The 12,909-nt window shown below is 29.1% G+C and overlaps 3 protein-coding genes across 3 annotated transcripts, besides 4 other annotated features; 1 reads left to right on the plus strand and 2 right to left on the minus strand.

The window, feature by feature from the left end:
• Positions 1–5,280: part of a mobile genetic element that runs on past the window's edge.
• On the minus strand, positions 2,857–4,340 carry TVAGG3_0954810 (DNA/RNA polymerase superfamily; the record flags this gene model as incomplete). Its single annotated transcript, XM_051253327.1, has 1 exon — positions 2,857–4,340. A coding segment is annotated over one exon (1,484 nt), but the record flags the coding sequence as incomplete, so codon positions are not given.
• Positions 5,163–5,479: a mobile genetic element.
• A 2,061-nt stretch (positions 5,480–7,540) lies between these two features.
• On the plus strand, positions 7,541–8,830 carry TVAGG3_0954830 (protein ubiquitination; the record flags this gene model as incomplete). The annotated part of the gene is made up of 1 exon (XM_001316047.2): positions 7,541–8,830. The coding sequence occupies one exon, from the start codon at positions 7,541–7,543 to the stop codon at positions 8,828–8,830; it is 1,290 nt and encodes a 429-aa protein (XP_001316082.1).
• Positions 8,831–8,862: 32 nt separating this feature from the next.
• Positions 8,863–8,900: a mobile genetic element.
• A 1,174-nt stretch (positions 8,901–10,074) lies between these two features.
• Positions 10,075–10,111: a mobile genetic element.
• A 191-nt stretch (positions 10,112–10,302) lies between these two features.
• TVAGG3_0954860 (CNH domain containing family) lies at positions 10,303–12,909 on the minus strand (the record flags this gene model as incomplete). The annotated part of the gene is made up of 1 exon (XM_001316046.2): positions 10,303–12,909. One exon carries the CDS (start codon positions 12,907–12,909, stop codon positions 10,303–10,305), a length of 2,607 nt encoding a protein of 868 aa, XP_001316081.1.

A 12,909-nucleotide genomic window follows, 5' to 3' on the forward strand; every position in this document is an offset into this window, starting at 1 on the left:
GGATTAACTGAAGGAGAGAGGTGGTACTGTCGTTGGAGGTTTTGGTGTTGCAAGTGGTTTAATTTTATCTGCTTTGATTTTGGATGATGAAGTTTTGGAATTCATTCCTTCCTTCATTAATTCTGGATGTATTCTATTCATTTGTTTTAAATATGCTGTATATAAAGGTTTAATATACTTTCCGCGCTTCGAGTTTATGTTGAAGGATGAATTCCAAAAGTTGATCTTCATTTAAAAGTCGGGCTGAATATGGTTTAACTAATGAATCATAAATTAAAGCTTGTGCATCATTTATGGTCTGAAGGACCTGGGTGTTTTGCACCTTTTGTTTTTGCTCCTTTTGCTTTTGCGGCTCAGGATTATATAATTTATATAATTCATCAATATCTTCTTCTGTTAATACTTTATTTTTGAAATCTTTCAACTGTTTAAGTTGTGATTTAGTTTTTTCCTTTGTATATTCATTATTTTTAATTTTGTCTTTAATTTTAGAAATTATTTTATCATGATATTTCAAAACTGCATTTTTATAATATGGATAATAATATTCCATATCATCACCCGTTATATTTTTATTATGTTTTTGGAGATATGCTTTTAAATCGTAATAATCAAGAAAATTTTGATTAAGTACTAAATCATCAATCAAAATTTTTAAATCTACGCTATTCATTTATATAAAAATAAAATAAATGTTTTAAGGGTGCCCACCTCTTTGAATCATAGTATCAAAACCATCATTAACGGTTCCTTTTGTCTCTTCTGTGGCATTTTATTAAAAATAAAATTTTAAATTGTATTAAATAAATGGCATACAACATCCATTTTCACAACATACAGCCTTAGTGTGTGCTCCTGTTAATGCAGTCTTACCGATTGTTAAGCGAGTCATTGACCCGTTTTTAAGTTGTAAATTAATATTCTGACCATCAAAATCACTTTATCATTTATTATATCCAAATAATTTTTAGGTGTTAATTGCTTATTTTGTCGTAAACTAACACCTTTCATTTTTTGTGCAATCTTTTTTAAAATCACTTCCATCAATTGAACCGTTGAATGATGTATAACACTTAGGGCTATAAAGCAACCATGTTATCACCTTGTTTCTCAATTGCTAACACCCAATAACTTCTTCTCATGTGCTTTTTCTTCAGCTTTATTCTTTAATTTAGGTTTAAATTTCTCATTAAAACAAAAGAAATCAAAAGGTGCGAATTTGTAAATGTTTTTATCATAAAATTTTTTATCGGTAACAATTGCTTGAAATGCTTGAGTGTTAGGAAGATTTGGGTCGCCAGCAATAGCCCAATAAGATGAATCAGTATCACCTTCAATGAAATGAAAACGATTAACATCCATGCATTTATACATAAAATCATAAATGAAAACCAAATACCAGTATTTAGCATTATCTAAAGTGAAGAATGCCTCTTGTAAACATGTATCACATCTATAAAATCTATCTTTAAGCATCACTTGATACGTATCTTCACCTATTTCTCTTATGTTTTTAAACTTATTTGACATACATGCAACGCGTGCCTTCTGTGCATTCATTATTTTAGTCTTTGCGTAATTTTGTGTATTCATTGCATCGTAACCATATGATCCATTAAGTGAAATCTTGCAAAATAAACTTTTTCCTTTATTTCCTTCTAATTCAGCCTTTTGTCTTTCATTCATAAATTCGTTCGCAAATTCATTAAAACAAGTTTTTAGTAAATGTTAAAATTGATTGAATATCATCAATGATAAAATGAAATCTGTCTATTAGATACCAAAGATAATAAGAAGAAAATGGTTGATATTGGTTGTGTGTTGATGCTAACTGAGTTAATTTTCTCTGTTTCTGGTCAACTGGTAGATTGTTTGATTTCATGTAATTATACATAAAACTGCCAATTGTTTTTTCATCTGTGATAATATCTAAGTTTCTTATTATCGGTAAAAAGTTTATGTAATCATTAATGTATTTTTCATCAATGTGACCCTTTACTTCAGCCACGAATAAAGTATTTTTCTTCTTAATTATTCCCAATGCTTTTGCTTTCTTTGTTGCTGTATCACAAATGATAACACCATTCAATCTTCCCGGCATATACATTTTATGGTCAGTATATTGAATGAAATCATGAGGATTAGATGAAAATGATGAAGGATATAATGAATTAAAGTCAACACCAACGAAATGAGTCATAATGTTGGAAGTGTCCTCATTTGATACAGTTTTAGTTTCTGGATTATATGAAAGTTTATTAATGTGCGTGATTCCTTTAAGATTTACTCTATGTTGAACATTTGATAAACCACCAGTAATTCCATTACGGAGATGTGATAAGCTTCAACTGAATCTAGAGTCATTGGTAAATTATTTTTTAATGTATAATTTCTTAAATTGATTCTTAAACGTTGAACATCTCATCTTTATTTGATTTTACGACATTGCAATAACAACACATTAACTGACAATTTTCTTTGGTATGTGGTTTTTCATTATCGATTCTATCTAATGTTGGTTTATTAGCATATGTAAACGCTTTACCACACATTTTGCATTTAGATGAAAGGATTAAATCGTGATAGTATTGATAGTCATCCATTGAAACATTGTTTTTAGTATCCCTTTCTGCTTTTTCATCTTGTTTCTTATATGAATCAATTTTATATTTCCAATACTTTTTTGTTAATTCAAAACTTGATTCCACATTTTCTTCTTCTGGATATGTTTCGTTAGGATTGAAGTTCTTATATGCTAACGCGTAACGAATCATTGATGCATTCGATGATAAAGAAAGATTATGAAGCATGTCAATTTTATAAACAAATGTTTCTTCAATAATTTTATCAATTGGGTCAATCATAATTTCAACGTCTTTATTGCAATAATGAATAAAATATTCTAATCTATTCTCAAAATTTTTAGCATCATTGAGATATATTTGATAATCTGAATCGGATATTGTTTCTTGAGTTAATGCTGAATAAAATGAATCTTGAGTGAATGGTTCCACTTTATATAATTCATCTTCGTAATTCTCCCATGTGATGAATTGATAAGGGAAAAAGGATTTAACACGTGATTTATTGTTTCCGAAATCTTGAGTGAATTGGTCTAATGTTCCACCCGCTATATAATTTCTGATGTCAATAAATCTTAATTCATATGGACAGTTTGTTTTCTTTACAATGATTTGCTTAAATTGAGAAGAAGAACCCAGCATTGATTTTATTTTCCATTTTGCAGTGTTTAAATCACGAAGAATTAAATTTAAATCAAACTTTCCCGAATTAAAACCTATGATATTCACTTTATTGAATTCCTCATCTAGAAGTTCTTTAAATGCTTCCTTCTGTTTTTCATTTAATGTATGGGACAAAGTCCCCGCCGTTTGGTCCGTTTGCGGCTTCATTAATTCTTCATATTGTTCAATATTTGATTTAGCAACTAATGAACAGGTTGAAAATAAAAATTCAATCCAATCAGAGATGAACGAATCACTTGATGTTAAGCAAAAATTCCTCGTAAATGTTTTATCACGGTCTACGACCTCGCCGCTTCGGTCTGAAAGACCTTCAGGACTCAAAGAGTCCGTTTGCGGCTTTATTTTGACAGTTGATGATACCATAAATGGTTTTAAGTAAGCGTTCAAAGTTGCACATTCAGAAAGTTGAAGTTCTTCTTTAGTCTCTAATGTTTCGAAGTCAAAAGTAATATAATATCTTGTTGGTTTATAATATTCCTGCAAATTGTGAGCTAATAGCCATTGATATATCTTCTGTTTCGTGATATGTGGTGCATATGGTTGTTGTGTGTTTTGCAATTGAACGTCTTGAATTAATCTTCCATTATTTTCTTTACATTTCTCACAATGTTTTAAAAATCTTCTTTGGTTTTTCCTTTCTGGGTCATCACGGATAGAATATACTTCTTCTTTGCAAAAGGGGCAAACTTTATATCCTGTGAGTGCTTCAACGTCTGTAATTCTGTCAGCGTGAAGTTTTCCACATGGACTCTGTGTTAATAAAATATTTACTGTTTCAAATTCTGGATCTATCATTATTGATTCCACTAATGGAAAGTCTACCTTATTTATGTCTACGTCTTCTGGTTGAGGGTCACAATAATAAAAATCAATATTAACGTTTAACATTCTTGCTAACCTCTCACTTTCTGATGAAATGTCAAATCCTTCATATGCATCTATGGCTTCATTTAAATAACTTCTACGAGTTTTAGGATTAACACCATCAGGAATGTTATAGAAGCGTTTAAATAACCTTCTACCTTCGGCTCTTATTTGATTATCATTCATTTTAGCTGTTCCGTTTTTGTTCATTTATGTAAGAATAAAAAATTAAAAAATAAATAAAAATAAAGTTTATTTTTTTTAAAGTCCAGGGCTAAAGTCCATAAAATGAATTAAGAACACATAAATTTTTATCATCTGCGACGTGACGAATACATTTTAATTTACTCAAGAATGCGTACCCTGATACATTAAATCTAATTCCTGTCTTATTTAATTTCACAACTTTGAAAAGGAATGTATGAATAGCTATAAAATGATGAGATGATGTTTTATGGGTTGCTTCCATTTTTTCTGAAATAAATGAATAAATATAATGTTTATAAGTTTTCATATCTTTTATATTCTTAATAACGAATGGTATAGACCTTTCAACTTCGTCTTCCTTCGGTGCTGTTCTTTCATATGAAACATTATTAGTATCTTCAATAATGAAACCACAATCGCATAAAATTTTATATGTACCAATTGTTTCTTTTGATATTTTATCTAACAAATCAAAAACTTTATCAACACCTGTACATTTATTTAAATAATAATTTGTGTAAATATCATGGTCTTCTTTCTTAATCGTATTTGTTGCATATGTTACATTTTTCAGTGCTTTTTTGAATTTTTCAGAATCAAGAGGAGGTGAAAGTAATATACATGGATAATCTCCATCGTCAATAAATTGTAACTTATGTTTATGAATAAATTTTGTGCCTTCTTCTGAAAGTGTTTCATCTATTTCACCATCTAATAAATTTTTAGTAGATTCCAAAAAGTAATTTTTATATCTTTCTTCATGAGATTTTTGAACTTCTGATTCTGAAGCTGGGATATTCATTAAACCCTCTACTTCATTCTCATTATATTTTTCAACTTCTCTTAATTCCTTAATTTTTTCATCTATTTCATCTCTTATTTTTTCCAGTCTTTCAATTTCATCATATTCATCATCTTTAATCCGTTCTTCATAATATTCAGGGAAAACATCAGGTTCTTTAGGTTTTTCTTCTTCAGATGTGGGATATAAGAAATTTATAACATCATCTTTATTCATTTTTCCATCATAATCTAAATCATTTAATAACTCCGCGAATTTTTGACAATTTCTTAAATAATATTTATTAACTTCATAACTCGCCTCCTCTAATATATCCTTTATTTCCTCGTTTGTGAATCCCAATTTTTTAACGTCGTTAGTCTTGACACTCATTTTCATACTAATTAAAAAAATAAATTATTCAAAAAATGTAAGACATGAATTTTTAAAGTTTATTTTTTTATTTTTTTTATTTTTTTTTATTTCATTATGTGTGGGTTTAGTGAAAATTTCTTACGATTCTGAAAATTTTTAAATCTTGATTTATTCAAAAACGTAAGAATAAAAACCGTAAAAATCATACATTTTTTACTTCATATGTAAAAAAAATGATACAAAATCGCTCAAAAATGTATGAATTCTTACGTTTACAAAAAAAGTCACAAAACCCGTCAACATATACTACTTTTATTATCAAATGCAAAAGCAATGGGTTTAATATTAAACTTACCTTTATAATATAAACTTTCTACATAATCATCGAAATAAACATCTACTTGTTTAACATTTTCAAGAATTGGTGAAAGAGCATCCATTAATTGATTGACGGTTACGAATCTTGATCCACTCATTTTCTTACGAATTAAAAAAATAAATTATTCATAAATGTCAGAAGAAAATATTTAAATAAATTATTTAAATTTTTTTACTCTATTCAAGAATTTTATTTTTGATATAACTCATTGAATTCAAAATTTTTTAAAAAATTGAACCATATTTGGAATCTATGCAAAAATATATTCTTTTTATTAATGGTAATATAGGAATTGTAGGAATAAAAACTTTTTATAAATTATTCATAAATTTTTAAAATCTGCTATTCAGAAGTATGTTCAAAAATCATTCAATTATGTGAGAATTCTTACGATTACAAAAAAGGTCACACAACCCTCCCTCATATACTACTTTTATTTGTTTTTTTTTAGCGCACTACTAAGATATCCAGAACTAATCAATTCACATTTCATGATATAATTTTAAATAGAAAGACTTTTCTTCCCTTAAAAGAAATTGAAAGAACATTTGAAATGTATTTTCATAAAGAGAAGCTGTTATAATAAAGTACTCACAAAATCTAGATTGAGAGGCGGTCAATGACTTTTGAGGGGAAATTAACGCATGGAATTTAATATTATTTAGGTTGATATTCTTGCTTATTATTTCAGAAAAAATCTTAAAAATTTCAATATGAAAATTGAAAGCAATTCAAAAAAATTGCTAACATGTAAATTTTAATATCCTATGCATAATTTCATATTTTGAACATTTTTTATTTTTGTTTAAAACTTAAAATTTTGCGAATTTAATATAATTTATAAAATATAATACGTATATCTATTTAAAATACACTAAATTTAATTGTTAATTGACGTTTTTGGGAATGAGTTTTATCAAAACATGCCTGAATCCGAAAATTTGAAAGAACGAATTACACAATCATATATGTAGAATTCAAAATACAAACTTAAAGATTGTATACGTTTAAAATTATTCAGATTGTGTTTGATTTCCACTCATTCTGTTTCTTTTGAACTCTAACACTAACATTTCATGATGATTACATGATCCATTTATACATGGTTGAATTGTTCCAGATTCTACCAGAAAATCAATCCAAATTTCTCAATGCATTCATGTTGATTGGACAAAATTTAAAATTTATCAGCCTGTTTCCAGAGAAACTCATATATTCCCTAATGAAATGTAATTTTTGCTACATTTATTTCAATCAAATTTCAAAAAATTGACTGCAGAGCTTGAAAAGGTGATGAATCATGTTGTTATTAGATGTACATATTAGATTTACTATTTCCAAAATTTGAAATAGAGCAAGTTATAAATTTTATTAAATATTGATATTAAATATTATTTCCACAAAATCTAAGTAGTGAGGGTACACAAATTTTGTATGGAGTACGGTTCAATTTTTGAGAGCCTCACTACTTAGATTTTGTGACTACCTTAGTGTATCTCATAATTTAGCAATTTATCTGAAAACGCCTATAAATTCGCAACTCTGATTTCAAAGGTGAATCGCAAAAATTTTGGGGCGTACGATAAATTTATCGTCAAAAAATAAAAATCATATACACCTGAAATAAAATCTAAATTTTTAATTTTTAACTCTCGAAAAAATAATCGGATGCCCCAAAATTTTCGATTAAAATTTGCATCAGAATTTTTTTTTATGATTCAAATAACGAAATCATGCAAAGAATTAAAGCGTGTTGGCGTTCTTTCAGAATACGGACGATTTAATATCAATATTAATGGTCGAATAATCAAGACAAAGAAGTCTTCTGCAGTTTGTTTTTCAGATTTAATCCAAGAAAAATGTTTTATTAATAAATCGATATCATCATATGAAGCAAATCTATATCTTAAATGTGAAGATTCAATTGACATACTTTCAGAGTTTCTAGAAACAGGAAAACTTGAGTTTGAAGAAGATGAATCACATTATCACGATTTATTTGAAATTGGAAAACATTTTGGAAATCAATTATTCATAAAAATATATACAAAGCATGTTAAATTAGACAAATCTATTACAAAAGAAAACGTTTTTCAAAAGTATGAAATTTCAGTTTTTGAAAATGATATTATAACAGAAAACGAATGCATTCGATTCATTTCATCACATTTGTATTGTTTATATGATAAAGATATCATTGAACATTTCGCAAAAAATGGTTATGAATTTTGTGAAAAAATCATTACCTCAGACGAATTAAAGATCGACAACGAAGATCATTTATCTCTTTTACTTTTATCAATCTGCAAACAGAATGATACATTGTTTGACTTATTTAGATACATCAAACTTACATTTTGTTCACGAGAAACTTATGACATAATTTATAATTTTTGTATTGAGCATTCATTCGAAAGAGTTCTTCTTTCTATATATAACGAAACATTAAAGAATTATCATTCAAATCTTCGAGAAAATATTGAAATCTCAAATGAACCTATTTGTGCTTATGAATCTCATTATGAAGAAATTTCTAAGGAAATTAAAATAGAATTTACAGCTTCATCTGTCGCATTTGGAAGAAGTTTATCAGTTATAAATTCTTATCGAAATTATGCTAATTTCTCTACTAATAGTTCTCCAAATTCATGGATAAAAGCTGATCTAAAAGGATATAAATTAAAGCCAACATCTTATGTTTTGCAATCAACAGTTATAGGTTCTATGAATTTATTGAGGCGATGGAAGCTAGAAGGAATCAAAGAAGATGGAACAACTGTTGTATTAGATAATGATAAATATTATGAATTTAAACAAAGCGAAATCAAAGAATTTCCACTTGAAACAAACGAATATTTTGTATCTTTAAAATTAACTCAAACAGGAAAGACTTCAGACAATTATGATATTTTAATGATTAATATTTTCGATTTCAAAGGTGAATTAATAAAAAGATAAAAATAGATTTTATCACACGATCATGAATGAATTGTTGTAAACAGAAATCCATCAAAAGTGACACCTCAGAAAAGCTAAATTATTGAATTTTTGGAACTTTTGATAGTGCACGTTTTTAAATATTAATTAAAGTAAATGTATATTTTGTAAAGATTCTTTTTAATAAAAAAATAAAATTTTGAAGAAGAACACAAAATCTTCTGAAAAATAATATCACATAAACTCATATTATTTTCTAATATATAACTATTTGATATAAAAATCAAATTCAATGATCTTAAAAGCGAAGGATAACCTCAAAATTTACGAATATAATGAGTGGGAATATAATGCTTATCTATCATAAAACCATATGAAATATCAATTTTTGCTTTACGCCTAATTTTTGACGACAATTAGCAAAAAATGTTAAATGTTAACACTCAGTCCATTTGAATATGAAAAATAAAATTGACTTTGATTAAATGTTTTATTTATCATGCAATTCTTCTTGCGACCAAAGATTTGAATAAAAGTTCAAAAAATAAGATAGCTTAAGAAATAATATACGGTAGTGTTTACTAATAGATGAATAGTATATAAATTCTATTAAAATGGATTTGATCCAAAAAAATATATAAATTTGATCATAAATAAAATCGTTTTAAATTACTTCTTCATTTAAATTATAACAATTATTTTTGGTTTTATATTTTTTTGGATCAAATCCATTTTAATAGAATTTATATACTATTCATCTATTAGTAAACACTACCGTATATTATTTTTTAAGCTATCTTATTTTTTTAAGTTTTTTCAAATCTTTGGTCGCAAGAAGAATTGCATGATAAATAAAAACATTTAATCAAAGTCAATTTTATTTTTCATATTCAAATGGACTGAGTGTTAACATTTAACATTTTTTGCTAATTGTCGTCAAAAATTAGGCGTAAAGCAAAAATTGATATTTCATATGGTTTTATGATAGATAAGCATTATATTCCCACTCATTATATTCGTAAATTTTGAGGTTTATCCTTCGCTTTTAAGATCATTGAATTTGATTTTTATATCAAATAGTTATATATTAGAAAATAATATGAGTTTATGTGATATTATTTTTCAGAAGATTTCATTCTATATGCCTATGAAAAGTACTCTCAAAACTAACTTTTTCCTAATTATAATTAAATCTAGAATATTGTATTATGCTTAGTATTATTTCATTTTTCTCATTCAATTTAGAATTTACAAATGTCAAAAAATTGAGAGCTGTCACTTTTGATGAATTTCTGTTTATTACAGAATAATCATATATATCATTCATCTCCAGTTGACTTCTTAAGCTCAAATGATTCCTTGCTTCTTTCTGGTAGACCCCAAATCACATGATAATTTCATGAAATATATCCCACGTAAGATCTTAAGATCCAGGAAATTTAGATTTTTTTTTGAAAAATAAGAAATAATCATCTAAAATAAAAAGAAAATATTTATTTCTTATTAATGCATTGTCGGTGATACAAAGCACCTGTTGGAGTTCTTTCGAAAGTAGAATATCCAAGTTTCTTTCCGCATCCTTCGCAATCAACATCTTCATTAACTGCAATCTTGACTGCTTGTGCTCTTAACAATCTGTACTGTGCTTCGAATTGTTCTGCTTCTGCGTGGGCAGCTTCAATTTCAGCATCTCTCTTAGTTGCGATCAAAGACCTGTACAACTGCTCGACAAACATGAGTGTTGTGTCCAAGGAAGCATTTGTATTAAGTGAACCTAAAGCATAAGAAATATCAATAATATCAATATTCTTTGTTAACAATTTCGTTAGTTCCGATAAGAATTCTTCTTGCGACAATTCAGCCTTCACCTTTTCTATCAGCAGTTCGAAAGCCTTTGGAGGGTTTGAGCAATCTCTGCATGAAAGAGCAGCTTTTTCTGGATCGCCGTTGTTATTTGCCCATATAATATCGAGGGCCTCTTTATATTTATCTGCAGCAAGGAAGATGGAGATCTTCAGGGAGGAAGATGTGAAATCTGCCACGCTATTTAACAATTTAGTCTTATCTAATTCGTTAAATTCAGTGGATACCAAGTTCTGCAAGTAATCAGATAACTCGCGTTCGATATCTTCAATGGGAGGATGTCCATTTGGAGATCTGATTACGCATTTAAGGTAAGAAACGGTAGAATAATCGAAATCAGGCTTATGGAGTGATGAAAGTGCTGTACACAAATCGTTGGCCAATTTGGCAATGATGGTCGACCGACCAACTAACGAAGAATTATGAACAGTTCCAAGTAGGAACAATTGCTGTAGAGCAGGGAAGTTCTCGGTGACGTAGGCTGTTGCCTTGTTCATGTCTACCCTTGGATCTGTGAGAATTTCCATACCGCGAATTGGATCTGCCTTGATAAAGGAATCCGCGTGCTCTTTGATGAATTCCCAGTCACCAGAGTTGGCCTTGAGTAATCCGATGACGATATCAATGACTTCTGTGCTTCTATCTGTTGTCAATGCGAAAGATTTCATTGCTAACTTGGCTTCTCCGAGCAATGAGTAGACAATAAGGCGAGTGGAGTGATCAGGAATTGTATCCATGAACTTTATGATGATATCCTTGTTGTAATTGTTCTTGGATTTGATTAATTGAGAAATTTCAGGAGTTTTCTTCTGGAGGATGAGGATTTCGAGGGTCGCTGTCTGGAATATCTCTTGTATTCTCGCTATTTCTTCATACTCTTCCTTGGATACCGTGTTTTTGAGTTCTTTCGGATAATGTTGCTTCAAAGCAGCCAAAAGAGACTGTAAGGATTGTGGAGATGAGTCGAGTTGGGACTCTTCGAAGTATCTTGGCTCGTATTCTACGATTTCTTCTCCAATTTCTTCCTCTTCTTCGTCATATTCTTTTTTATGAACGTAAAAGTGCAATTGCGAGAACAGAGTAAGGATGTCCAGAATGTATCTTCTGAATTCGGGGTAATCAAACAGCTTCAAAGCCATATCTCTGAAAGGATACGTAATTTGAACGGTATTTTGTATAGTTTTCTGAATCGTATTGTTCCAGGCGACTTGGAAGAAGGCGCAGATGGTTGCTGCCTCGGCATCAGGAAGCTTCTTCGATAGATCTTTCATTTGATTACGAGATAACAAATCAAATGCTTCGTAAACATCAAAAAGTTGGTAGACATGTTTATCATTTGCGAAGAAAGTATAGTCCCTGGCATCAATCTTCATTGCTGTCGTAGAATGAAGGCCAATTCCAGGTAATTTGAACGGTTCGTTCGCAAAATCGTAAATATACTGGGAGGTATCGGTCGTAGAGAAGTATCCCTTTGGAACTTTTGTGTTGTTGAATGGTACATTGTCGAAATTGATTTTATTTACCCTTGCGTCGAGATTTTGATTGATATAAGATGCCATATTTTCTGTAAAGAAGATATAGCTTGTACGAGATGCACAAATAGAAGTCGGTGAAGGATGATTTGTCTGATTATGAAGATTTTCGCAAGGATTCGACATTTTAATCCTATCATCAGGTTGATTGAGGTTGATTTTGACGATAGCATTTTTAAGGACAACTAACGCGCTTGGATAGTTTAATGAAACCGATAAAATATCTTCTTCAAATTCAATTTCTTTTTTATCATCGATATTTGAGTAATCCGGGATGAATGTAAGTATGTTTTTCTTTGTGTAGATAATAGATTGATTCATTTCTAAAGAATACTGGTTGAGAGCGTAAAAATCGCAATCATAAGTAAAGTAGAGAGGAGAATCAACGCCAGGTTTCCATTTACATAACGGTGCACTATCAGTGGACTTCAAATATAATATTAAGCTGTCATTATAAGATTTAATTTCTTTAATGTAATAATCTCCAAAACTGATATCAAGAGCGTCACCATCTTTTGTTGCTGTAACTACTCCATTAAGATTTCCAAGCTCATAGAAACTGAATCGTGCTTTATAGTCTTCTAATTCGCGAACAACAACTAATTTCTGATCTATATGGGCAATTGTTTGAATTCTATGGCTGTCATGTTTGTTTTCTAACCCTAAATCCAAAGGGACCATCAAATACTGATGGACGCTTTTCAT

This window comes from Trichomonas vaginalis, chromosome I (assembly GCF_026262505.1).
Source record: "Trichomonas vaginalis G3 chromosome I, whole genome shotgun sequence".
Taxonomy (NCBI): domain Eukaryota; phylum Parabasalia; order Trichomonadida; family Trichomonadidae; genus Trichomonas; species Trichomonas vaginalis.